Source organism: Tachysurus vachellii, chromosome 14 (assembly GCF_030014155.1).
Source record: "Tachysurus vachellii isolate PV-2020 chromosome 14, HZAU_Pvac_v1, whole genome shotgun sequence".
Lineage (NCBI taxonomy): Eukaryota > Metazoa > Chordata > Actinopteri > Siluriformes > Bagridae > Tachysurus > Tachysurus vachellii.
In genome coordinates, this window is record NC_083473.1 from 21532894 (window position 1) to 21560358 (window position 27465).

Below are 27465 nucleotides of genomic sequence, written 5' to 3' on the forward strand. Positions count from 1 at the left end.
CTCTTGTTTAGTAATTTCTTAAACTTGTTTAGACTCCTGATCTGAGTGTGTGTATCCTTAGAACTTTTTTGACATCCTTTGGGGGTCAACTTTGACCTGGCCCCTGGCCCTGTGATTGAGTGTGTGTGTGTGTGTGTGTGTGTGTGTGTGTGTGTGTGTGTGTGTGTGTGTGTGTGCAGAATCCTCCTACTATCCAGGGTTTGGCTTCTATTGTCCACAACAGAAAGAGATTTGGAAAGAAGGAGTAGTCTGAGTTTTCTTTGCATTTGGGATTTAAAATAAAACACAGCTGGCTGCTCAGCCATGTCCACACACACACACACACACACACACACAGACACAGAGAGAGAGAGAGACAAACTTTTGTTATGTAATTTTTTTTATGATGGTTTTACTTTTTACTATCTATCCATCCATCCATCCATCCATCCATCCATCCATCCATCCATCCATCCACCCACCCATGGGAAAGCTTACCTACTCCACACACAAAGCATAATATTTTTCTCAGTAAACCTGCAGGAAACACATTGACCGCAAACACATATTTGTATAATTATCTTCTTTTTTTGGAAAGTCCCACAAACACTTGTTTATGTTTATCGCTACAATGATTAGCCTCCAGCGGTTCTTTATTTCTCTTGTTTTTCACTAACACTGTGTGTACCCAACCCCTGGTGACAGTGTCTTGATACTGATCTTCTGTTTAAAGTGAATGCTTAGTTATATAACCGATGGAGGCTGATGGCCCGGCTCTGACCCTAACTAATACCCACAAACTCTCAACAGAGTCCACTAACTGATGCCTATCACTTTTAAACAGACTAATAGTGCTCGTATTCTATCAGTCTGCTTTTGTGTGTCTTGTGTTTATAGGCTATGGGGCAGGTTGAATACTAAAGTTTAATGGTGCATAAAGATGTAGGCTTTTAAGCATGCGTGTTGAGTAAAGTGTTTATTTAAAAGACTGTATTGATGTATTGATTTCATTTTAGCATTGCTTAATACGTTTTAACCCAAATCATAGCAGTTAGCATTCCAACAATCATGTCTACTCTCATGTGCTTAATAAAGAAGACAACAGCATTTATTTCTTCATTGAGGGAAACCATTGTGTTGAGGTATACCCAAAGGCTTGTTAAACAGAACAGCGTAGCAGAACAAGTTTATACACAACCAGTCATTTTTTCTGAACAGTGAATCAGGATGTAGGACAGGTAAGAGGTCAGTCGGGGGCATATGGGACTTTTTATTGCCTGAAGCAGATGGCTGTCTCTTTCTCCACATCATTGAGGAAATAGGTTTGTGTTACAGGGTCACGTTGTATAATAGAAAATAGGACAAAGAAGAGACTCTGCAGTATTCCTAAAGTAGCTGGAAGCAGTCGAGGCAATAAAGCGGTGGAGCCGTAAACATGGCTACTGCCAGATTTACTGCTTTACAAGTTTGTGGAATTGCTCCATGTCGTGTAACTCTAAGTATTTTATTTGCACGCCAACCTAAACAGAGTTGGCACGGGCGTTCAGGAGCCTGCACCTATAAAGCTCAATACAACAGGTTTAAAAGATAAAGTCTTGACTATTAAGGTAGTAGAGCTATACAGTTTGAGTGAAATTACACCCTACCCTACCATCTGTACGGACAGGAACGGACACTCTCAAGCTTCAAAGTTGAAAGCTGCTTTTATGTCAGCTGATCTAGTAACAGCTCAGCTTTTTATACGTATCAGAATTGAACACACATACAGTATATAGCTGTTGAATCTGATGGCTGAAATGATATATCTTACCAAATAGGCTATAGAGTTTACTAGCCATCAGAAATTTTGCTCTGTGTGTGTGTGTGTGTTTGCTCAAGGTTTCAGTAAGAGGAGCAGCATAGAGGGAGGAGTTTATGCTCTGAAAACATGTGACCCCTTTACACAGCTGAAAATCATTTAGGCATGCAGGTCAGCTATGCAATATCAGAGAGAGAGAGGGAGAGTGTGTGTGTGTGTGTGTGTGAGAGAGAGAGAGAGAGAGAGAGAGAGAGAGAGTGTGTGTGTGTGTGTGTGAGAGAGAGAGAGTGTGTGTGTGTGTGTGTGTGTGTGAGAGAGAGAGAGAGAGAGAGAGAGAGAGAGTGTGTGTGTGAGAGAGAGAGTGTGTGTGTGTGTGTGTGTGTGAGAGAGAGAGAGAGAGAGAGAGAGAGAGAGAGAGTGTGTGTGTGTGTGTGTGTGTGTGTGAGAGAGAGAGAGAGAGAGAGAGAGAGAGAGAGAAACAATGAGATAGAGACAGAGAAAGAAGCAGAAAGAGAGAGAGAGAGAGAGAGAGAGAGAGAGAGAGAGAGATAAAACACACACACAGTGTGTGTATGTGTGAGAGAGAGAGTGTGTGTGTGTGTGTGTGTGAGAGAGAGAGAGAGTGTGTGTGTGTGTGTGTGTGTGTGTGTGTGTGTGTGTGTGTGTGTGTGTGTGTGTGCAGTGAGACAGAAACAGAGAGAGAAGATGACCTGGTGCTGCTGTCTTCTAGTAAACAAGACTTACAGCAGGTCCTGAATACACTGTAAGAGAAAAAACATGAAGAGCTCTTTATGCTTTAAAAAAAACATTCTACAAAACAGACATTCCAATTAGAATTTGGTGTAAAATCTTTGCGAGTGTGTGTTATCGTGCCTATTGGATGTGAGGTTTGGGGGCCGCACAGTTCACATGACCACAAACACTCCACAGAGTCCGTGCATGCAGAGTTCTGTATCTGTACACCAACAGAATTAGACCGATTCGCATTGATCATACATTTACAAAAAGATCACAAAATTTTCTTAAATCAAGTAATGAAAACACTGCAGTATGAAGCACTGAAAAGCCAAGAGCTCAGACCTAACACCAGTCCTAACACCAGCTCAGCCCTAACACCAGTCCCCTCTGTCAGCTGGTCCTGAGACTCACTAACAAACTGGTCACTAACACTCTGCTGTCTCAGACCAGCACTGCTCCGAAAAGTCTAATCAAAGTCAAACAAATGAGTGAACAGATGAAGAGAGTGTATCTGGAGCACTGGGACAGTCAGACTCAAACCCAGTCCAGATTACACTCCTATCAGGACCTAAACAGAAGGAATGAATTGGAGGAGTATCTCTTCACTGTCAGAGATATAAAACAGAGAGAGATCCTAACCGACTACAGGCTGAGTAAGCACAGTCTCACCGTGGAGAAGGGCCAACACACAGGAGAACCTGGCTGCCCAGGAGAACCTGGAACATAGGAGAACCTAGTACATAGGAGAACCTGGTACATTGAAGAACCTGGTACATAAGAGAACCTGGTACATAGCAGAACCTGGTACACTGAAGAACCTGGTACATAGCAGAACCTGGTACATTGAAGAACCTGTTACATAGAAGAACCTGGTACATTAAAGAACCTGGCACATTAAAGAACCTGGTACATAGAAGAACCTGGTACATTGAAGAACCTGTTACATAAGAGAACATGGTGCATAGAAGAACCTGTACAAAGGTGAACCTGGTACATTAAAGAACCTGGTACATAAGAGAACCTGGTACATAGAAGAACCTGTTACATAAGAGAACCTGGTACATAAGAGAACCTGGTGCATAGGAGAACCTGGTACATAAGAGAACCTGTTACATAAGAGAACCTGGTACATAGGAGAACCTGGTGCATAGGAGAACCTGGTGCATAGGAGAACCTGGTACATAAGAGAACCTGTTACATAAGAGAACCTGGTACATAGCAGAACCTGGTACATAGCAGAACCTGGTACATAGAAGAATCTGGTACATAGAAGAACCTGATACACTGAAGAACCTGTTACATAAGAGAACCTGTACAAAGGAGAACCTGGTACATTAAAGAACCTGGTACATAAGAGAACCTGGTGCATAGAAGAACCTGTTACATAAGAGAACCTGGTACATAAGAGAACCTGGTACATAGGAGAACCTGGTACATAGGAGAACCTGGTGCTCACTGTACAAGTGCTGAGGTTGAGAGAGAGCTGCACTTCCTACTCCTGTGATAAATATCAACACAAATAGCTTCACTAAAAAAAGACAACAAAATAAGAAAATTAACAGACCAAGAAAAACCAAGCATCTTCTTAGGTGAAGGTCAGACTGCAGCTCTCACTACAATGTATGTGTCAGAATGTGAAACAAAATGACAAACAGTGAGAGACCCAGTGTCCTACTGTACACACACCATGAACACACACAATGAACACACACACAGACATACACACACACACACCATGAACACACACACACACACACACACACACAGTACACCATGAACATATGCGCACACACACACCATTAACAAACACATATACACACACAGACACACACACACCATGAACATACACACACACACACACACACCATGAGCATACACACACCATGAACACACACACACACACACACACACACCATATAGACACATACACACACAACATGAACATACACATACCATGAACACACACACATACCATGAACATACATACACACACACCATGAACATACACATACCATAAACACACACACACACACACACATGCCATGAGCATACACACACCATGAACACACACACACACACACACCATATACACACATACACACACAACATGAACATACACATACCATGAACACACACACATACCATGAACATACATACACACACACCATGAACATACACATACCATAAACACACACACACACATGCCATGAGGATACACACACCATGAACATACATACATACACAACACGAACATACACATACCATGAACATACACACCCACACACACACACACCATGAACATACACATACCATGAGCATACACACACCATGAACATACACACACATACACACACACCATGAACATACACATACCATAAACACACACACACACACACACACATGCCATGAGCATACACACACCATGAACACACACACCATATACACACATACACACACAACATGAACATACACATACCATGAACACACACACATACCATGAACATACATACACACACACCATGAACATACACATACCATAAACACACACACACACACATGCCATGAGCATACACACACCATGAACATACATACATAGACAACACAAACATACACATACCATGAACATACACACACACACACACACACACACACACACACACACACACACACACACACACACCATGAACATACACATACCATGAGCATACACAAACCATGAACATACACACACACATACACACATACCATGAGCATACACACACACACACACACACACACACACACACCATGAACATACACAGAGAGATACATACACAGTACAATCCCATCATGCTCTAGAACTTAATATAATACCAAGTTCCATCCTCCAAGTCTAACTCTTGTTAATGACTTTTAAATAAGAGGACAAACAGTAAAGCTGGCAATTCCTTTGAAATAAGTGCCTTTGCCACACCAAAGGGGAGAACACCATATGTAGAATGGCTTCAATATTGTTCTTGGCAGACCCACAAAATCAGTTCATGCTGTGGGTTCAGCACAACCGCTGGGATTTAAGCGATGCCAAGAGCTTCTGAAGGACAGGTACTGGAGCTGCACGCTAAGCATCCAGGGCCATACTAGACCAACTCTAAGAAATGTTCAACCTATTAACCTAATGCATATAGTAATTTATATAATAATAGTGTCATTTCCATCATGTAAACACTTACGTGTTTCCAGTAGAAGGACACGACTGGAAAAATTCATGCAGTGCAGTTTAATATTAGTAGAGTGTTATAAAGTGTCTTGTCTTTATGAAAGAAATTTTTTATACCTCCTTTTGTCTCTCTATGACGTCATACTTCCTCTTGGCAGGAGAGGAGGTGGGTAAAAGCACTTAAAGCACTAGCACACACGCTCATGCCTAGAGTTGACAGCCTGAGCAAAATGTGTCTATTAAGTGGTAACACGTGTGTCGAATATTCTGAATATCCCAGAAACAGAGCTAAAGGCTTATGAAAATGACTGCAGTCTGCTGTGAGAAGAAAAGGCGTCCTTTTATGAGAGAGTGAAACTGCATTTGTTTTTTCTGTAGTGGCTAAAAATAAGATTTATGAACGCTTTCTCAGGGTACAAGGAAGGTACGCATCAAGACCCTTCTCAGTTCTGGCTCTCAGGTGGTGGAATGAACTTCACCGAGATGTTCAAAAAGCAGAGTCACCGGATGTCTTAAAAACTTGCTTCTTCCTGAAATAATAAATTTAGCACTTATTTTAAGAAAATGTTTTGTTTTTTTTGCTGTATTTCCTCCCAACAGATTTTTTAGACTGATGGTATTCTTAATTTGTGACGTTGTTAAGCAGTATTGATGTAATCATTGATAGAGGCTTCAAAAGCACTTCTGTAGGTCACTCTAGATAAAGGCAGACTTCTTCTTTAGGTTGCTTACTGTTGGTTCTTGCATTTACTGTACATTACATGACCACCAGCACCGGAGCCACTGTATGTGCCTAACTTTGCTTTTAAAAGTTCCATGAAGCATTGCATGTATTATTATGGTTTTGGACAGGATGTAAATGTGCCAATTTTAATTACATAGTCCATAATCTGTTTGACATAGGGGGCACGGTGGCTTAGTGGTTAGCACGTTCGCCTCACACCTCCACGGTTGGGGGTTCGATTCCCGCCTCCGCCTTGTGTGTGTGGAGTTTGCATGTTCTCCCCGTGCCTCGGGGGTTTCCTCCGGGTACTCCGGTTTCCTCCCCCGGTCCAAAGACATGCATGGTAGGTTGATTGGCATCTCTGGGAAATTGTCCCTAGTGTGTGATTGCGTGAGTGAATGAGAGAGTGTGTGCCCTGCGATGGGTTGGCACTCCGTCCAGGGTGTATCCTGCCTCGATGCCCGATGACGCCTGAGATAGGCACAGGCTCCCCGTGACCCGAGGTAGTTCGGATAAGCAGTAGAAGATGAATGAATGAATGAATGAATTATAGACATGCCAGTCTGGAATGCATTAAGATCACAAATAAAATGAATATGTCCCATAAGGACTTGTTAAACAGCTATAATAAGAATATTTTGAGCCTCAACTTATAACTCAGAAATTATTTATCTAACACCAAATTCAGTGAATTCATCATTTTACATGATGCATTTGCATCAGATTATGTAGGCTGTGCAATTGTGTAATTTGGGCATTTGTGTCTATGAGATGAGTTGTCATTGTGTTATAACTACGTTTCTCTTTCTGTAACTTCTCAGGATGCCAGCTGCTAGCATCATGACAGGTGGAAGAGCGCTTCTGCTCTGTACAAACACAGAGAACTGCATCTACCAGTCTGTCAACGGGTAAGAAAATAACATGATACACATCAGAATCTTTTTTGTGTTTCATTTATTTTTAACGATTTTTACCCCATTTTCTTCCAATTTGGTCATGTGCCGTTCTCACTACAAGACACCTACTGTATCACATGATAGCTACTAAAAAACAGGAAGGTTAAGAAGGCTGCATGCTTGCTCTGAGGAATGTGTTCAAGGTATCACCAGAGCTGTTGAATTTTTTTTGAACACACTGTAAGGAAAGTACTAACTGTCCTCTTCCAGTGTCACTCTGACAAGCAAAGACAGGAATACCCAGTGAGAGAGACTCTCCAACAAGAGCCAGTTTTTCTTTCTTGGACTTTCAACCACAGATTTATATGTGACATCACCAGGATTTAAATCAAACTCTCCTGGTGGTCCAGTGGCAGGACCAGGCGTTCTCGATGTCACATTCCGGGTTTGATTTCCAGGCACAGAGCTAAAACCCAGCCACTGAAGAGTTAGCTTTCTCACTGCCGCTCCCAAGCAAAGATAAAAATGGAGGGTTGCATCAGGAAGGGTTAAAACCTTTGCAAAATCTAACGTGCGGACCGCGCGATCCGCGCTGGCAACCCCGAACAGAGAGCAGCCAAAAGAACAACAACCAGGATTTAAATCAAAACCACTTTCTAGCTCTTTATTTAGTATTTATCCCCAACTCACTGTTTTCAAATTCTATCAACACATAAACTGAATGTATAATGGACTCTTCCAGTACACCAGAATGACAATCATCTGCCCCATTGTTCTCATTAACCTTACACTCGAATTATTTTTTAACGTAAAAGATATTTCTCTTTGGTTATGAAATGACTCCGACACATATTCTGTACATAAGGACGAGTTAAATGCCAAAAGCAAAACCTACTCTATAATGAGTAACAATATTTTACTCTTCAATGACTGCTGGCTTGCGTTATCAAGTAATTCAATTCAATTCAATTCAAGTTTATTAGTATAGCGCTTTTTACAATGGACATTGTCTCAAAGCAGCTTTACAGAACATAAACATATAGCAGAAGGTAAACATAAGGAGAAGTATAAGGAATTAATATAATAAAGATTCAAGATATATATAGTTCACAGTATGTATGTATGTATGTATGTGTATGTATTTATCCCCAATGAGCAAGTCTGAGGTGACTCAGGCAGCAGTGGCAAGGAAAAACTCCCTTAAATTGGTAAAGAAGAAACCTTGAGAGGAACCAGACTCAAAGGGGAACCTCATCCTCATATGGGTGATACTAGATGGTGTGATTACAAATATACAGTCAAACAAAATGCTGTATTGGTGTAAGGATCACATGGAGTTCAGATCTCCTCTTAGTATCACAGAGTCCAACTGGAGCTGGTAGATCTGTAAAAAAAAAGTAAAAAAGTAAAAAAAAAAAAGTAATAATAAACTCTATGGCAAAACATATGCTTGGTAAACATCCCTGTTTTTCAAGGAAGGTTTTCCGCTAGATTTTGTGTTTTGTGCACAGGGGCATTGTCATGCTGGACCCTGTTTGGTTTGGGCCTCATTAGTTCCTGTGAAGGGAAATGCTAGATATTCTAGACAATTCTATGCTTCGAATTTTGTGCCAATAATTTGGCCAACAGGGGGCACGGTGGCTTAGTGGTTAGCGCGTTCGCCTCACACCTCCAAGGTTGGGGGTTCGATTCCTGCCTCCGCCTTGTGTGTGTGGAGTTTGCATGTTCTCCCCGTGCCTCGGGGGTTTCCTCTGGGTACTCCGGTTTCCTCCCCCGGTCCAAAGACATGCATGGTAGGTTGATTGGCATCTCTGGAAAATTGTCCGTAGTGTGTGATTGCGTGAGTGAATGAGAGTGTGTTTGTGCCCTGTGATGGGTTGGCACTCCATCCAGGGTGTATCCTGCCTTGATGCCCCGATGACGCCTGAGATAGGCACAGGCTCGGATAAGCGGTAGAAGATGAATGAGTGAGAACTACATGTGGCTGTGATGGTCAGGTGTCCGCATACTTCTGGCCATATAATATATACAGTACAGTAAGTACTCAAGTACTACTCTGAGACTCTGGTGTTATATTCATTCTTTCTGATAATGTGCCTTACTAAAATGAAATTAGACCTCCAGGAGGTTTTATACTCCGTTACAATGCCATAGCATGATGTTTGAGTCTGTAAAACATTCAGTATGTAGGAACTTTGAGCAGACTGAGATCATTCTTTTTACTTAAGCATGTCACTAAGTGGTGTAACGTTGTAAAAGCCTGATTCTGAACAAATAAGGGCAAAAAAGCTAAACGTGTCTTTTTTCCCCCCCACTGTTTTTCCCTACCAATCAGGTCATGGTGTCAGGCTTCCTATGTATTTTTTTGTTTTTTATCTTAAAGCTTATTTTTCACTACCCTGTCAAGCTCAGTTAGTTGAACGGACGTTGGCGTGGGTGGCGGATGATGTTACCTTCTTTCAGCTGAGCTTCCATGCTTAGCCCTTTTTAACAAGTAGTCCATTTCCTTCCAGCAAGAAGAAGGATACAATCAGCCTGGCCTTTTTTGGTCTGTTTGTCTTCTCCTTCTCCTTCTCCTTCTCTTCAACCCCTCTCCCTCTCCCCATTCTCTTTTTTCCCCTCTCCTACTTCTTGTTGGTTTTTTGACCTAGTTTTCTTCCTCACTGCCTTATGCTTCGTAACATAAAAAAGCCTCACCATAGGAAAAAAAAAATGTTTTATTAGAATTTAAATGAATATGATTTTGCAATCCAAAAAAAAAAAAAAAAAAAAAATTGCTTGCATATAGACTTTCCCCGATGTTTTTTTCATCATGCTGTGGTTAATCGAAAACTAAAAAAGGGTTCAAATTTCCTCCATTTTGTTTGCTGAAGGAATAAGATTGGATGTGCTGGTTAGAATCCAAGCTAGAATATCTAAGCTAAATCATATCTAAGCTAAAGAGAGAGCTGTGTGTGATTTTTTTTTTTTTTTTTTAATTCAGGTAAAAAAAAAATTATTTATCCTACAGAGAAACCAACACATGACCTTAATCTAATGCTTTAAAGCAAACTTCCAGAGATATCCAGAGATTCGGGTTTTGATTTATAGACAGATTTATAGATAGGATTTATTTATATTTATTTTATTCATCTTATAAAACACAGATATTATAATTTTTTGCTCTCTTTGTTTCTCTGCTCTGTAAAGGCTCCAGTGCTGCGGCTTGAAGCTTGAAGACGCTCAATCTGTGGTGTCAAATAGACCGGATTTGTCCAGGGTTGTGGACACACAGTCCCCCCTAACATCCCTGGACAACACTGACCATTTCCCTGGGAACATGGACATGCTCACCCACAAGAGACCGAGTGACACTTATCCTGTTGAAAATGGCCTGGGGGCCTGCACCAAGCCCACAAAACCTCCTGTGGCACTCAAAAGCACTGCCAGCATTAAGGACAAAATATCCCAATGGGAGGGCAAAACAGATGCTGGACCAAACTCACAGTCGATCGCCCAGAAAGAGACAGAAAGTGTGAGGAAGAAGGATCTAAAATCTACAGAGGTACAAAGAAGAGACAGTAAAAGAAGTTTCAGCTACGACAGACAGGACTTTGGCAAAGAGAATGGAAATAAAATTGGAGAATCAAGGAAAAGTACAGAGGCATGTACAAGGGAAAGAGATGTGATACTGGACAAAATGCCTGTGGGGAAAACTGACATTGTCCAAGACAAGAAGTCTGTTTTGACACACATTAAGAAACTTGAGCAAGCCATGAAGGAGACACCTACTAAGCCTTCCTTGCCAGGCAACTATTTCTGCCCACCTTCCAAAGACAAGCAAGATGAGGCAGAGAAAAGGGCTGCAGAACCCATCTTCGGGACTGTGGAAGTCATGAGGTCTGGGAGCCGCCGCGGTCGAAACAGAGACCCTGAGAATGTGTACACTGAGCCTGGGGCTCCATCTATAAACCCTCTGCCCAAACCTCAACGTACCTTTCAGCACCACACTCAAACCAACAGCCTTGGACCTATCCAAGGTTCAGCAAAAGGGAGGCGGAATCTGCCCCCTTTGCCTTCGATACCCCCTCCACCACTTCCCTCCTGCCCTCCACCACCTGGGGTGTGTCAGAGGCCTTGGCAGGAACACACTCGAGACAGTAATAAGAGGTGAGAAGTTTGCAGTATGTGCTGCTACAGTATGTTTTAGTGACATCTATGTAGCCTATAAATTCTAACCTTTGTACTGATGGGAAGTCGTGGCCTAATGGTTAGAGAGTCTGACTCCTAACCCTAAGGTTGTGGGTTCGAGTCTCGGGCCGGCCACGACTGAGGTGCCCTTGAGCAAGGCACCGAACCCCCCAACTGCTCCCCGGGCGCCGCAGCATAAATGGCTGCCCACTGCTCCGAGTGTGTGTGTTTACTGCTGTGTGTGTGTGCACTTTGGATGGGTTAAATGCAGAGAACAAATTCTGAGCATGGGTCACCGTACTTAGCCGTATGTCATGTCTCTCTCTCTCTCTCTCTCTCAATAATTTTATTCAATTATTCATCGAGTTTATTACTGAGATTAGTAAACTATATTGTTCTTTAGGGGTTAAATGTTTAGTTTATACTAAAGAATTTAATCTTGACCAATACTCAGCTTTTTAGTTCTGCTCTATCCTACAACATACCAAACACTGTATAGACTCCAAGAACATCACACGATTCCTCCAAGACTCACGAAGAGGTAGTCCTTTGGCTACAAAGGCCTCAATAACATCTTGATGTCAGCCTGACTGCACTGTTAGTCATTCTGGCAAACTCAAAAACGACGGAATGTTTTATGAGAATGATGGAGGTCTGACGTTACATATTCATGAGATCATTTGTAATAACAATGCTCCGGATAAGCCTTCAGGCTGTTTAATAAACCTGCCAGAGGTTTGCTTTCTTAATAAGACTAATGTAATGGTTCATAGAAGGTTGCTCGACAACTTCAAAACATTATTTGCTTTAGGACTTTCGAAGAAGTCGGATTTATGGAATTTCTCTCATACTTCAGCAGTTGAAGTTGACTTGTGTCCATACCATTTTTTGCTTAGCTTGCATGAGCTTGCATCTAAGGTTACACATTACCCAGTCAAGTGCACAACCGCATGTTATCCCAACAGAGCTTTAAGTTCAGTAATTTCCTGTAGTCCCTGCTCTCTCCTTGTTTGACCTTCTTATTCATTCTACTCATTCTACTTTTTGCCCCAGGTAGATTATTGCTCTTTCACGACACTATCTTCTATGCAAAACTCAACCTTATTCATTTTATTCAAAATAGGACAAGACTGTGTCATTAAAAAAACAATCATTTCAACCAACATGTGTTCCTTTTTTTCCCCTTATCAGTAAGGTCCATTGTGCATTGTGTTTTATGCTGACGTTGCAGGAAGTCATATGAGTTCGAGGATTTGTTGCAGTCTTCCACCGAGGGCTGCCGAGTGGATTGGTACGCTCAGTCCAAGCTGGGGCTCACGCACACTTTATCTGAAGAGAATGTCTATGAAGATATCTTAGGTAAAACCCTGCATTGTTTTTGCACTGAAATCTGGTGTCATTATGGAATAATACTAGAGATCACGCAGTACAATTTCTAGATCTTTCAGAACCACCGTTCAGAAACGAGCTTAAACGGGCCTGGTTTTAAAACTCAGACGCAAATAAAGACTTCATTGAAAACATCATGTGTATTAAAGCAGCAATGAATCAAACCAGATCTGAACTGTGTGTGTGTGTGTGTGTGGTAGTAGTTTTCTATTAATGTGGGAGAAAATTTTGTTCCACTTTTTTAAAAATGTGGCTAATTTTATTTCACGTTTGGGTGAAATGAATACGCCAAGAATACTGCAGGAGTATTTTTTTTTTTTTTTGGGAGATGTTTATTAGTAAAGAGTTTATTAAGAAAAGGTCAAAATGCAGAAAATATATTTCCAAAATCATGCAACATTCTTGCTGAAAGATCAGTATAATATCTAAAACACTATCTACTGGTGGATCAGCCAGTCATTTAACTTGCCATATATTTATACCCAGATGTGGGAATTTCTCTATTACTGTCTTTAAGTCTATGTTTTAATTAGCTCTACTTCATTCGAGTTTTCATTGTCCTAATATGAGTCTCCAATTTCTATTCACTATAATTCTCTAGACTCTAGATAGATTTTCTGCAAGTCTGCAAAACGAGACATCAAGAATGTTTTTATGTACATTTTTGTATAACAAAACTGCCAGTTAGCTGTTTACATTCAACTAGCATTTATCTCTCAGGTTATTATCATCCGATCAAAATAACGTCTTTTAATGCTAATTTATTAGCTAATATTTATAGTACAGTGATATCTCGAGGGGGGGCACGGTGGCTTAGTGGTTAGCACGTTTGCCTCACACCTCCAGGGTTGGGGGTTCGATTCCCGCCTCCGCCTTGTGTGTGTGGAGTTTGCATGTTCTCCCCGTGCCTCGGGGGTTTCCTCCGGGTACTCCGGTTTCCTCCCCAGTCCAAAGACATGCATGGTAGGTTGATTGGCATCTCTGGAGAAATTGTCCGTAGTGTGTGATTGCGTGAGTGAATGAGTGTGTGTGTGTGTGCCCTGCGATGGGTTGGCACTCCGTCCAGGGTGTATCCTGCCTTGATGCCCGATGACGCCTGAGATAGGCACAGGCTCCCCGTGACCCGAGGTAGTTCGGATAAGCGGTAGAAAATGAGTGAGTGAGTGAGTGATACCTCGAGATACGAGTGCATTGACATACAAATTTTTTGAGATACGAGCTGTGATTCGACCAAATTTTTGCCTTGAGATACAAACATTTTTGAGATACGAGCATCCGAGCCGCCGCCGCCGAAACAAAGATCCCAACAATCATTTGTGAAATACGAGCATCCCAGAAATAGTTGCAACTGGTCGTGCATCAGCGTTGTTTAATGACACTTGCCTTACACATTTCCAAAACATTTTAAAAGGGAGGAAGAAACAAACCTCATTGGACAGGTTTTTATTAAAACGACCGGCAGATGTTATTGAGTAAAGAGTGACAAAAAAAGGCAAAAACAAGTGAAGAGAAAAGCGATGAAGAAAATTAAGCAAAATTAATGTAAAAAAAAACAGAAATTGTAGCAATTAAGTTCAGTTACGTTAAGAGGATTTCAGTTAAGTTCATTAATTTTAGTGAAGTTCAGTTAAGTTCCATTTAAGTGTAAAGTAGCATTAAGACTGTACAGTAGCAAGTAAGTGAACAAAAGTGAAAGTGTACGTACGAGACAAAATTCCTCCGCCTGTTTACTCCTCCCTCAACCTCTGTGCGCATCTTCCGTTAGCTCAAGTCGTCTGATCTCCAAGGTAAATAATACACTTTATAGTAAAACCGGTTTATTTTTTTTAACATTCTCTTTTATTACTGTATGTTTTTATACAATATTTGTCAGTTATAAATACAGATACTGTAGATTTTTCATATTCAAAACACATAAAACAACTGGAGTGGAATTTTGCGAGCTGGAACGGATTAATTGGATTTCAATTCATTTAAATGGGGAAAATTGCTTTGAGATACGAGCAATTTGAGATACGAGCAAGGACGCGGAACGAATTAAACTCGTATCTCGAGGTATTACTGTATAGAGGTTTTAGACTTTCTGATGTTTTCGGATTAAGACTCTGAAGCTAAATGACTTTAAATAAATGCAAAGGAACAGCTCGTTATTGTTTGGAGATGAGAACGCTAGCACGGAAGATCCTTGGTGCAGTAGACTACTAGGACAAACTAAATTCAGATCTGAAATACTGATGAAGAATATCTCAGAGTGCTACGAAGATGTCAGATCCAGACTCCACATTTTCCTCAGCAGAGTGTGAGTGTGAAGAGCAGCGTGTGCTCTTCAGGTCTGGGACTGGATGTCCCTGTCTCATACTCTCCTCCCACTGGTCGCATCTGCTAGATGAATTGTTATGGAAGGGTTTTGTGTCTGAAAAGACACTTTCCAACTCTGCGACTCTGTTTACGCAGATCGTTCGGCATCTGTTGGCTATCGACGCTCTTTTTAAGTCGATTACTTGGCAAACTATCAAACATCTGGAGTAAAGAAATATGAAGCAAATAAAAATTTGACGTCAATTCGAACCCCAGTATGGAAACAAGGAGACAAGGCAAGCTGTAGTTTAGCCAGAACTCCATTGACCACACAGTGTTTACCATGCAAATATAAAGAGTGTTGAACTGAAGATGAAAATGTTTAAACATGACTAGAAAAGGACGGAAGAGAAACAGAAAAAGAGGGTGAAACATATTACATGTTACTCAAATATATTAGTGGTTCATATGCAGTTAGTTAGAACCTGCATATGATACTTTATGTGATACTTAGCTCACTGTTAATTAGAGCTAGCAAGGACAGTTGAAACCGACTTGTTTTTTTTTCAGTGTTTATATTGTGCTAGCTTCTTTAGCTTCAGCTTTTCTCATAGGAAAAATACTTAAATGATCAACTATTTTCATTTTACGTCAAGAAAAGCAAACAGCACCTTCAGCTAACTCTTAGCTTGCTTAGCTAGATAGATGGAAAAGCTTGAATTATAGCTTGCATTACCCATGTGAGAGTTTACTGTATATTGTAGGCAGATTAATGTCCTATTTATTACTTTAAGTGTAGCGTATACTAGCTAATAGAGAAAAGTCCACTACATTTCATTACAGTGTCCTGACCGCTAGCGACACAGTGTTAGACGGACCGCAAGTAACCTTCAGACTTTGTTACTATTGCTGCTGTTGATAGATTTTCAGGAAAGTTTCGGACATTTGGCATGCGTTAATCCTGGAGATAATTCATTATGTATTAGGTTTGGTTTAGCCAAACAGCAAAAATAAACATGGGACTAAATCTGAAGCATTAATAGAGGAAAATTAAATCCCAAATACAATAATCTTGTCGGATAAAATGCTTAACAGCATACAGGAATAAAGCAGTAGAAAGAGTTCATGTTTCTTAGTTATTTCCTGACGTCTAAGTAACATTGAAGACTCAGTTGTATTCAAATTTAAAAATGGGAAAAAAAAACAACATTTTAAACCATTTACAGATCCACCATCTAAAGAAAACCCTTATGAAGACATAGATCTGGAAAGTCGCTTCGCTGGAAACAAATATCCTGTTCTAGCGTCACCGTCTTCACCCACTCTCGACACTCCAGCTAAGGTATTTACACTAAAGTGACATCAATATTATCTCTTTTTTTAACAGCACACTGGTGTTTTATTATTCCGTTTTCAGTCAGTATAAATGAATGAATTATTTTATCACCACAAGTCTGATGCAAAAATAGTCTTTTTTTTAACCTCAGATAAACGTACATCCTGATTTAGTAGTTGAATCTAACGCCTTTTCATTTTAAATGCTTATGAATAAACCATTGGGCGTCACAAAAAACGTTGGTATGGAAAAAATAACCATATTTTATGGAGCTTGTCTATGAATACTGTATATTGCCCCTAGTAGACTAGGTAAAGAAGGTGGTACTGTAGGTTTGGGGCATTGGTGGAACAAGTGGTTAAGACTCTGGGTTGTTGATTGAAGGATAGGGGTTCAAGCCCCAGCACTGCCAAGCTGCCACTTTTGGGTCCTTGACCAAGGCCCTTAAGCCTCCCTGCTCCAGGGGCACTGTATCAGCTGCCCCTGTGCTCTGACCCCAACCTCCTCAGTTGGGATAAAACAAAGAAAAGAATTCCACTGTGCTGTAATGTATATGTGGCGATAATAAAGGCTTCCATGCCCCAATTCATTCATTAAAAAATTCTTAAAGGGCTGAGTGTCTGCTTTCATATGAGCCTGAGCCATAAACCACAACTATGGACCGTGACATACTGTAGTAAAAAAGAAAGAAATTCAATGCTGAACATGGACACAACAAAACGGGGAAATTCCATTTTTTGGTTAAAATAGTTATGAGTTAATAACTATACTGGCTTATGATATTCAATAAGCAAATCAAATGTACGTTATACTGTCTCTCTTTTTAATTTGCACCAATATTAGCTCTCCTCTAAGCCTGGCTTCTTCAGGCAGACTTCAGAACGGCGGAGCTTCAAACTATTAGATCTGCGTAAGACAAACAGAGATGGGGGCATTGCGTCACCTTCAAGGATAAGTCCACCGTCAACCCCCAGCAGCCCTGATGATACACCGTGCCTTTCTGGAGACCCCTATAACCGCAGACGAAGGAAAATCCCCAAGGTATTGTCAAGGAGGGAATTCATTCAGGGACATATGGCTTCTGGAGCAGTATTCAGTTCTCTTAAATTAAAGCTAGAGATTGTCTAGACAATAATAAAAATGTTCATGATTTAATGGCAAAAGGTAAAGAACGGAAAAATGAACATTTCCTGTAGTGGCCATCAGTTAAAGTCTTAAACAGATGCTTTTTAATTAGTCTTTACCTGATAAAAAAAGGCTGGTTGTTTTCTTTTCCAACAGATGGTGCTGAAAATAAATGGTATCTTTGAGGCCCGGAGAGGGAAGAAGAAGATGAAGCGAGTCTCTCCGTCGACGGAATCCAGCTCAGGACGAGGTGTGTGTAAGTTTAGCTCACACGCTCACATGTGGTATTTTTGTGAATCTGATGCTGAGTGCTTCCCAGTTCTGAACACCCATTTGGTTACTTTACCATCTTATACTATACACTGCCTCGTTCACTCCTTTCTCCGTCCCCCCAACACATGTGTATCCACTTAGCTTTATGGGCATGTTTACATTTTTTGGGTCAGCTGTGTTTGACCCATTTTTCTTCCAAGGATGGTAGAGTTATGTTGCTTTATAGGATGCACATGCTCACAAAGCCTGACATATCTGTGAGTCACAACCTGTATACCAGCTCTTTTAATCTGGTCTTTTTTCCCTCTTTGGGTATAGTAACAGATGAAAACAGCGAATCTGAGAGTGACACAGAAGAAAAGTTAAAAGGTGGGCTTTGGATTTAACTAACAAATAAATGTAATAGATTTCTATTATTTCTACACTTTTCAATTGTTAAATGGTTCTTTGTTAGGAAATATGGTTTTATGAAAATTCTTTAACATCTATTGGAACCTTTCCATTGCACTTTGTGGTTAAAATATATATATATATATATATATATATATATATATATATATATATATATATATATTTATATATATATATATATATATATATATATATATATATATATATATATATATATATATATATATATACACAGTCACCGGCCACTTTATTAGGTACACCTGTCCAACTGCTCGTTAACGCAAATTTCTAATCAGCCAATCACATGGCAGCAACTCAATGCATTTAGGCATGTAGACATGGTCAAGACGATCTGCTGCAGTTCAAACCGAGCGTCAGAATGGGGAAGAAAGGTGATTTAAGTGACTTTGAACGTGACATGGTTGTTGGTGCCAGACGGGCTGGTCTGAGTATTTCAGAAACTGCTGATCTACTGGGATTTTCACGCACAACCATCTCTAGGGTTTACAGAGAATGGTCCGAAAAAGAGAAAATATCCAGTGAGCGGCAGTTCTGTGGGTGCAAATGCCTTGTTGATGCCAGAGGTCAGAGGAGAATGGCCAGACTGGTTCGAGCTGATAGAAAGGCAACAGTAACTCAAATAACCACTCGTTACAACCGAGGTATGTAGTAGAGCATCTCTGAACGCACAACACGTCGAACCTTGAGGCGGATGGGCTACAGCAGCAGAAGACCACACCGGTACTAGTAAGGTGTACCTAATAAAGTGGCCGGTGAGGGTGTATATATATATATATATATATATATATATATATATATATATATATATATATATATATATATGAACTCTGATAGAACCGTTTAAGGTTTTATTAATAACTTTATCTTCTAAGAGCGTACAACTGTATGATCTGATTGAGGTTATCTGTATTCGTGAGTCCAATGTGGATCTTTCATGGTGTGCCAGCTCACAGCCAGAGGTTGGTGTCAGTGCAGACCATGTTGAAACAGACAGGCCGGTATCACACGCTTGAGAGAGATCTGATGGACCTACAGGAGAGGAAACTGTTCGAGTACTTCCTAGTGGTGGCTTTACATAAAACCAAAGCAGGAGCTCCTTATTTACCTGAAGTCACCCAGCAGTTCCCACTTAAGGTAACCTGTCCTCTTATTGATCCATGGTATTGGTCTTGAGAAAATAAAAAAAAGACCACTTTTGGTTATCGACAATTTGGTAGAACCACAACAACGGCCAAAAAACAGCCGCCATGTTGTTGAGTCTGTTCAAAGCCTTTTAATGTTTCGTTGATTATCAGTATAAAGTCCCACCTTCAGTTTTAACCTCAAAAGCCAACTTTCTCTCCATCTTACTTCGGCACGTTTAGCTGGAGAGGAGTTTCAAGTTCATGCGAGAAGCTGAAGATCAGCTGAAGGTCATTCCTCAGTTCTGCTTTCCTGATGCCAAAGACTGGGCCCCTGTGGACAATTTTCCTAGGTAACTTACTCACTTACTACACTGTTACTAAACATTGTTCAAATGTCAGGATAATATTTAATGTAGTTTTATTTTTCTGATATTTTTTAGTGAAACCTTCTCATTTGTATTGACGGGGGAAGATGGGAGCAGAAGATTTGGCTACTGTCGTCGTTTACTGGTGAGCTTTTGCCTTTTTTTTTTCAATGGCTCGACAGCTACAGTATATGGATCAATTAATGATATGACGAAAGACTCATTTCTACTGCTTGGTACTGGGACAGGAAGTTTTGATTTTGTAGAATCAAGACACTTTGAGACTGTGTGTGTGTTTGTGTGTGTGTGTGTGTGTATTTCCACAGCCTAGTGGGAAGGGGAGGCGTCTGCCTGAGGTCTACTGCATAGTGAGTCGACTGGGTTGCTTCGATCTCTTCTCTAAGGTATGTTCTAACAGTGTATATAAAGTCATATATAAAAATATAATATTAGATGTGTACTGGGGGCACGGTGGCTTAGTGGTTAGCACGTTCGCCTCACACCTCCAGGGTTGGTGGTTCGATTCCCGCCTCCGCCTTGTGTGTGTGGAGGTTGCATGTTCTCCCCGTGCCTCGGGGGTTTCCTCCGGGTACTCCGGTTTCCTTCCCTGGTCCAAAGACATGCATGGTAGGTTGATTGGCATCTCTGGAAAATTGTCCGTAGTGTGTGATTGTGTGAGTGAATGAGAGTGTGTATGTGCCCTGCAGTTGGCACTCCGTCCAGGGTGTATCCTGCCTTGATGCCCGATGACGCCTGAGATAGGCACAGGCTCCCCGTGACCCGAGGTAGTTCGGATAAGCGGTAGAAGATGAATGAATGAATGAATGAATAGATGTGTACTCACACAGTAAACATTTCCATGTTTTCCCCAAAGCTGAAGTATGCAAAGAAATCCATGTGTTTTTCTCTTTGTGTTAGATGTTGGATGAGGTTGAGAAACGGAGAGCAATTTCACCTGCTCTAGTGCAGCCCTTCATGAGGGGCATCATGGAGGCCCCATTCCCTGCACCAGGCAGAACCATTACTGTGAAGAACTTCCTTCCAGGCTCAGGAACTGAGGTGTGTTCACTGAAATGTTGTTCTTTTTGTCTGAAATCTGCTCTATTATGTAATATGTTGCTTTCTTGACAGTCATAAAAAGAATTGAAAAAACAAAACAAAACAAAAAAAAGGGGGGCACGGTGGCTTAGTGGTTAGCACGTTCGCCTCACACCTCCAGGGTTGGGGGTTCGATTCCCGCCTCCGCCTTGTGTGTGTGGAGTTTGCATGTTCTCCCCGTGCCTCAGGGGTTTCCTCCGGGTACGCCGGTTTCCTCCCCTGGTCCAAAGACAGACTCTCTCTCTCTCTCTCTCATTTGCACTCTCCCTGTCTGTCTGTCTGTCTCTCACTCCGTCTCTCTCATTCTCTCTCTCAGGTAATAGAGTTGTGTCGTCCCTCTGATTCGCGGCTGGAGCACGTGGATTTCGAGTGTCTCTTTTCCTCTTTGAGTCTGCGTCTTCTCCTCCGAGTCTTCGCCTCGTTGCTGTTGGAGCGGAGAGTGATCTTCACAGCAGACAAGCTCAGGTATTATTATTTAGTTTAATAAGAATAGAAAAGAAAAGAAAAGAAAAGACAATATTTCTTAGCCAGGAATCATATCTCGATTAAAGTCAAACTCATCCAACATTTGCTAACGTTGCTTGAAATTAATATCACTCACTCACTCTCAGTCATCTGCTACCGCTTATCCGAACTACCTCGGGTCACGGGGAGCCTGTATCTATCTCAGGCGTCATCGGGCATCAAGGCAGGATACACCCTGGACGGAGTGCCAACCCATCACAGGGCACACACACACACACTCTCATTCACTCACGCACTCACACACTACAGACAATTTTCCAGAGATGCCAATCAACCTACCATGCATGTCTTTGGACCGGGGGAGGAAACTGGAGTACCCGGAGGAAACCCCCGAGGCACGGGGAGAACATGCAAACTCCACACACACAAGGCGGAGGCGGGAATCGAACCCCCGACCCTGGAGGTGTGAGGCGAACGTGCTAACCACTAAGCCACCGTGCCCCATTGAAATTAATATGTAAAATAATATTTTATATGATATCTTATGATAGGAAATTCTGGATATATTCACTATATTTTCATATATATCCTATACTCAAGCTAATTTTTTTTGCACTGAGGTAGTGATGTTTATTTGCATAACCCTTCCTATGGATTATGGAGAATGTGGATTATGAAATTTCTCAAAGGATTTTTTTTTTTTACTACTGATTTCTACAGAATAATCTTACACCATGGTTCCTGAAGTCTTTTTTTTTGTTGTTTTTATACCAGTTGGAGAGTTCTGGTCCTGAGACTCTAATAAATGTTCAGCAGAAGAGACAAACAGAGATGTGACACCAGAAATGAAGGGAAAACTTGTGGCCCCTGGAACCATTTGTCTTAAAGGAAAAAATGCTGAACTGTTATAACGTTGCCATAGAAATGAAAGTCACAGTTTCTTTTTTTTTTTCTTTCGGGAAAAAAAAAAGCTGCTATGGAGCAGACACTGGTGTTAAAAATATAGTGTGTTGTGTTGTGTAAATTCGGACAATTTTAAAACATTATAATCCTGTTCCTCGCTCTGTTCTGAAATCCTACAGCCAACATTGTGCAATACAAACTTGATATCCTTTTGCTGTACCTTCTCCTCCAGTGCTCATTAAAATAAGCGAGTGGAAAATTGGCTCCATCTATTCAAATTGTTATTGAAGGAGTATAAATGAAAACAGGCTCACTCACAGATGCAACGTATTAACCTCGTGTTGTCGACGGTTGTTTGCTCGCCGTGATGACAAATGTTGGATGGATTTAGTCCAATAGATTCAGCAATGATTTCAGATTACATTTCTGTAAGGGATCATTTCAAGTATTCGGAGTAGTGCAAGTAGAAATCTTGTACCTTAGCGCCAGCTTGTGGTTAAAATGGTCAAGCGCATGCAGTGATTCAAGAAGTTATTATGCAATCTCAATCATCTCACTGTACAGTACATATTCCTTAGCATTCTACATGATAAAGTCAAAGTTCTGTAGACACCTGACCATCACATCCATATGTCCCGATTTACTCCAACGCTGTTCCAACTCTACTTTCTGTCCTGGAAAGGTTTTCCACTAGACGTTGGAGCGTGACTCCGGATTTGTGTTCATTCAGCTACAAGAGCATCAGTGAGATCGGATACTGATGTTGTAAGAGTGAGAAGGTCCGGGGTTCAGTCAGTGTTCCAGTTAATATCAAAGGTGTTCAGTGGGGTTGAGTAGAGTCAGGGCTCCGTGTGGGACAGTCAAGATCTTGCAGATGTTCTTGGAGCTCTGTGTTTTGTGCACAGGAGCATTGTCATGCTGGAACATGACATATTTGAATGCTATAACGTATAAAGGCTCACATTTGAATGTGATCTGCATCTTGCTACAATTGATACTGAATTCCAGTTTGTTGTACATTCATTCATTCATCTTCTACCGCTTATCCAAACTGTCTCGGGTCATGGGGAGCCTGTGCCTATCTCAGGCGTCACCGGGCATCAAGGCAGGATACACCCTGGACAGAGTGCCAACCCATCGCAGGGCACACACACACTCATTCACGCACACAATCACACACTAGGGACAATTTTCCAGAGATGCCAATCAACCTACCATGCATGTCTTTGGACCGGGGGAGGAAACCGGAGTACCCGGAGGAAACCCCCGAGGCACGGGGAGAACATGCAAACTGGAACATGCAAAGGTGGAGGCGGGAATCGAACCCCGAACCTGGAGGTGTGAGGCGAACGTGCTAACCACTAAGCCACCGTGCCCCCCCTTTGTTGTACATATCTCTTAATAATAATAATAATACTAATAATAACTCTCTCTCTTGGGGGCACTGTGGCTTAGTGGTTAGTATGTTCGCCTCACACCTCCAGGGTTGTGGGTTCGATTCCCGCCTCCGTCTTGTGTGTGTGGAGTTTGCATGTTCTCCCCGTGCCTTGGGGGTTTCCTCCGGGTACTCCGGTTTCCTCCCCCGGTCCAAAGACATGCATGGTAGGTTGATTGGAATCTCTGGAAAATTGTCCCTAGTGTGTGATTGTGTGAGTGAATGAGAGTGTGTGTGTGTGTGTGTGCCCTGCGATGGGTTGGCACTCCGTCCAGGGTGTATCCTGCCGATGACGCCTGAGATAGGCACAGGCTGACCGTGACCCGAGGTGGTTCGGATAAGCGGTAGAAGATGAATGAATGAATGATCTCTCTCTCTCTCTCTCTCTCTCTCATTCTCTCTGTCTCTAGCACGCTGTCGCAGTGTTGTCACGCAGTGGTAGCCTTGCTCTATCCCTTCACATGGCAGCACACGTACATCCCCGTGTTGCCCCCTGCTATGATGGACATTGTTTGCACTCCGACTCCTTTCATCGTGGGCCTGCTCTCCAGCTCTCTGCCTCGACTGAAGGAGCTCCCCCTAGAGGAGGTAAGCCATCAATCAAGGCTTGAATATCAGTATTATGTACACTATTATTTAACATTTATGAAAGGTGTCTCAGGTGTCAGAGCTTTGTAACGTGGGAAGGACTTCTGACAAACAAAGAAAGACAAGACTGTTTATAACTTGTCTCAGAGACGATCCACATCTATAAACTCTTACGTTTAAGTATCGTGTGTCATTCTTTAGTAAATCTTCAGCTTTGGCGGATAAGAGGAATAAAACATGATGGAAGATGCTGTTGTAGGAAAATATTCTACAGCCTTGCTATATTGTGAGGAGCCCAAAAGAGGAGCGAATCTTTCTAATAATAGCTTGTTCAGAGAGTACTGGTACTGGCAAGGAGGTCAAACAGCAATCCGTTTCTAATATTTTCCATGAGCACTTCCTGTTCAGGTGGACTCTATCTGCTGGCCCTGAACTCTGACCTTCTTCCTCAGCTAAACAATAGCTGTGCTGAGATAAAACTGAAACTGGCACACTTACAGGAAATGACATTATTCACTCCTCCGTTCTCCCACAGGTCCTGTTGGTGGACCTTGGCAGTAGCCGTTTCCTACGACAGGTAGGACTTTATACCTTCCTGTGAAAGCCCTGTTTCAGTATCTCAATAAAATATGTGATGCATTAACAAGCTGTGTGAATAAAGTACTGTTGAATGGACTTAAATATTTAATCATGTTTAAAAAGTCTTTCATTTTACATGTATTCAGTGTTAAAACACACACACACACACACAGTGAGAGTGCTGACTATTTTTAAATATATATTTATAATATTTCTTACGGGGACACGGTGGCTTAGTGGTTAGCACGTTCGCCTCACACCTCCAGGGTCGGGGTTCGATTCCCGCCTCCGCCTTGTGTGTGTGGAGTTTGCATGTTCTCCCCGTGCCTCGGGGGTTTCCTCTGGGTACTCCGGTTTCCTCCCCCGGTCCAAAGACATGCATGGTAGGTTGATTGGGGTGTCCAGGGTGTATCCTGCCTTGATGCCCAATGACACCTGAGACGCCTGAGGCACAGGCTCCCCGTGACCCGAGGTAGTTCGGATAAGTGGTAGAAGATGAATGAATGAATGAATATTTCTTACCACTTAATTTGTTTTTGTTTTTCAGATGGATGATGAAGACTCCATTCTTCCTCACAAACTGCAGACTGCTCTTGAGTATGTTCTTGAGAAGAGGAAAGAGTTGGCCTCTGACAGAGGAGACCTTTCCACTGGTACATTATCTGTTTCAGGAATCATTCTAAATGAACACAGGCCTTCTTTGGCAAATAATATCCTTTTTTTTTTTTTTTTGTCAAACCTCTGATAGAGTTATGTCTGATATTTGATTCATGGCTGATTCCAACATAATATTGGGCCTTTGAAGGGTTAATTAATATTTTAGCTTCATTATTTATTGATTCATTGATTCATTTTATTTGATTCACGAACCTGCTGAAAGAATGGAAAGAACCTGACATATTCCTTTTATATGTGTATTTTCTTCAGAGCACTGCTCTCTGAGCGCCGTGGTGTCCGAGGCTTTCGTCCGTTTCTTTGTGGAAATAGTCGGACACTACTCGATCTTCATGGGGGGCAACGATCGTGATGAAGAGTCCTCAGCATCTTCCTCCTCGCCCACACCTTTGTCCTTTCAACGCGAAGCCTTCCGCAAGGCCGTGTCTTCGAAGAGCCTGCGCCGCTTCCTGGAGGTGTACATGGAGACGCAGATGTTCGCAGCCTTTATTCAGGAGAGGGAGATGCGCAGGCAGGGACTGAGAGGTACTTGTAGGTGCTCGTCATGCTCTTTTACAGCTTACCATTGTGTCAGAAACGTACGTAATTTAATGATTTCTCTTTGCGTAGGCTTGTTTGAGGTTAGGGCTCAAGATTACCTGGACTCACTACCTGGAGCTGAGAATCGAGGAGTCAACAAGTTTCTCAAAGGTCTAGGTAAGTTTCTTGTGGTGTTTGGAGAAAAAAAAATCCACCACCATTTTTTCCTGACTGGATGCTCATAAATCTGTAACTGAATGATTATTATTATATATATATATATATATATATATATATATATATATATATATTATTTTTTTTTTTTTTTGCAGGACACAAAATGAAATTCCTTTCCAAAAAGTGAAGTATCTCCATGTTTGGTGGAAAGATTTCCAATTATGTTCCAAAGTAGGGTTTCCACAAAGACATGATCCTGAGACCTCATGACAGCACTGAGACTGGAGGGAAAAATGCCATGAGTTGAAAACTGCTCATCTCCTTTTATGTTTCTCAGATCAAACCAGTACCAAGGTCATGTTACACCATAGACTTGTATGTGTGTGTGTGTGTGTGTGTGTAATACTGCTTGCTTTCTATAAAATATGCTATAAGGTTAAAGGAGAAAGTAGGCATGGACCAAAGTTTCATTTCCTGTACAGTCCTGTTTTTGTTTTGTTTTTTTCACATAAAGATTGTTTGATTTTTTTTTAAATCGCTGATATTTTTTTTTTTTCAAAGAAATAGAGTACAACTTCTGTAACAGGGGGCAATAATTTAATTTATATTCTTTCTAGAAAAAGACATTTATAATTTCTTACGTAAAAAGTTGTCGCCTTTTAAATACAAAAAATAAACAGAAAAGTTGCTAGTTTGTTATAATCTGTTTATCGTGTTGTATTCCATGAGTAAAATACCACTATGACTGGTCATTTAATGTTGGGAATCAAAAAGGAAGGAGATGAGTAGAGTTGACAGATTGATCTATCCACTAAGGATCCTGTCTTCTGTCTACACCACTAGGGGTCGCAACAGAGAGGACTTCACTTTTTCTTGTGTGTATTTTTATTTATTATTTTTTTCATGTTAACATTAGTAATGTCCCCCCCCCCCCCAACTTCTTATTAGCCCTTTTTTTTTTTTTTTTCAAATTAAAGACAAACTTTCATTCAAATGTTTCACGTAAATAATTATTTGGTCTATTTTAATAATTTGCTGCTCTTTGCGTTGCCTTTGTATGTGGGATTACACATAGGTGTGCGTTTCTGAGAAGGAATTACTGTATAATAAAGCAAATATTAGAGCTAATTCAGTTAAAAACATACAGTACGTGGAACAAATCTATAGAAAAAAGATGCAGGGT

General features: G+C 41.3%; 1 protein-coding gene across 2 annotated transcripts in view; it reads left to right on the forward strand.

The window, feature by feature from the left end:
* The window catches only part of si:dkey-82f1.1 (DENN domain-containing protein 2A), a 37901-nt gene extending 10674 nt beyond the window's left edge, over nt 1–27227 (forward strand). The window contains exons 2-20 of one of the 2 annotated variants that reach the window (XM_060886960.1): nt 7257–7343; nt 10521–11480; nt 12733–12860; nt 16415–16530; nt 17368–17565; nt 17806–17905; nt 18241–18291; nt 19301–19488; nt 19719–19828; nt 19919–19988; nt 20170–20247; nt 20762–20902; nt 21258–21406; nt 24155–24332; nt 24868–24909; nt 25459–25564; nt 25839–26111; nt 26196–26282; nt 26438–27227. In XM_060886960.1, the coding sequence (XP_060742943.1) occupies nt 7258–7343; nt 10521–11480; nt 12733–12860; nt 16415–16530; nt 17368–17565; nt 17806–17905; nt 18241–18291; nt 19301–19488; nt 19719–19828; nt 19919–19988; nt 20170–20247; nt 20762–20902; nt 21258–21406; nt 24155–24332; nt 24868–24909; nt 25459–25564; nt 25839–26111; nt 26196–26282; nt 26438–26469 (3093 nt within the window). In that variant the 5' untranslated portion in view covers nt 7257 and the 3' untranslated portion in view covers nt 26470–27227. The remainder of the gene's footprint in view (nt 1–7256; nt 7344–10520; nt 11481–12732; nt 12861–16414; nt 16531–17367; nt 17566–17805; nt 17906–18240; nt 18292–19300; nt 19489–19718; nt 19829–19918; nt 19989–20169; nt 20248–20761; nt 20903–21257; nt 21407–24154; nt 24333–24867; nt 24910–25458; nt 25565–25838; nt 26112–26195; nt 26283–26437) is intronic. The other variant, XM_060886961.1, reaches the window with a different exon arrangement.
* Nucleotides 27228–27465: the final 238 nt, after the last annotated feature.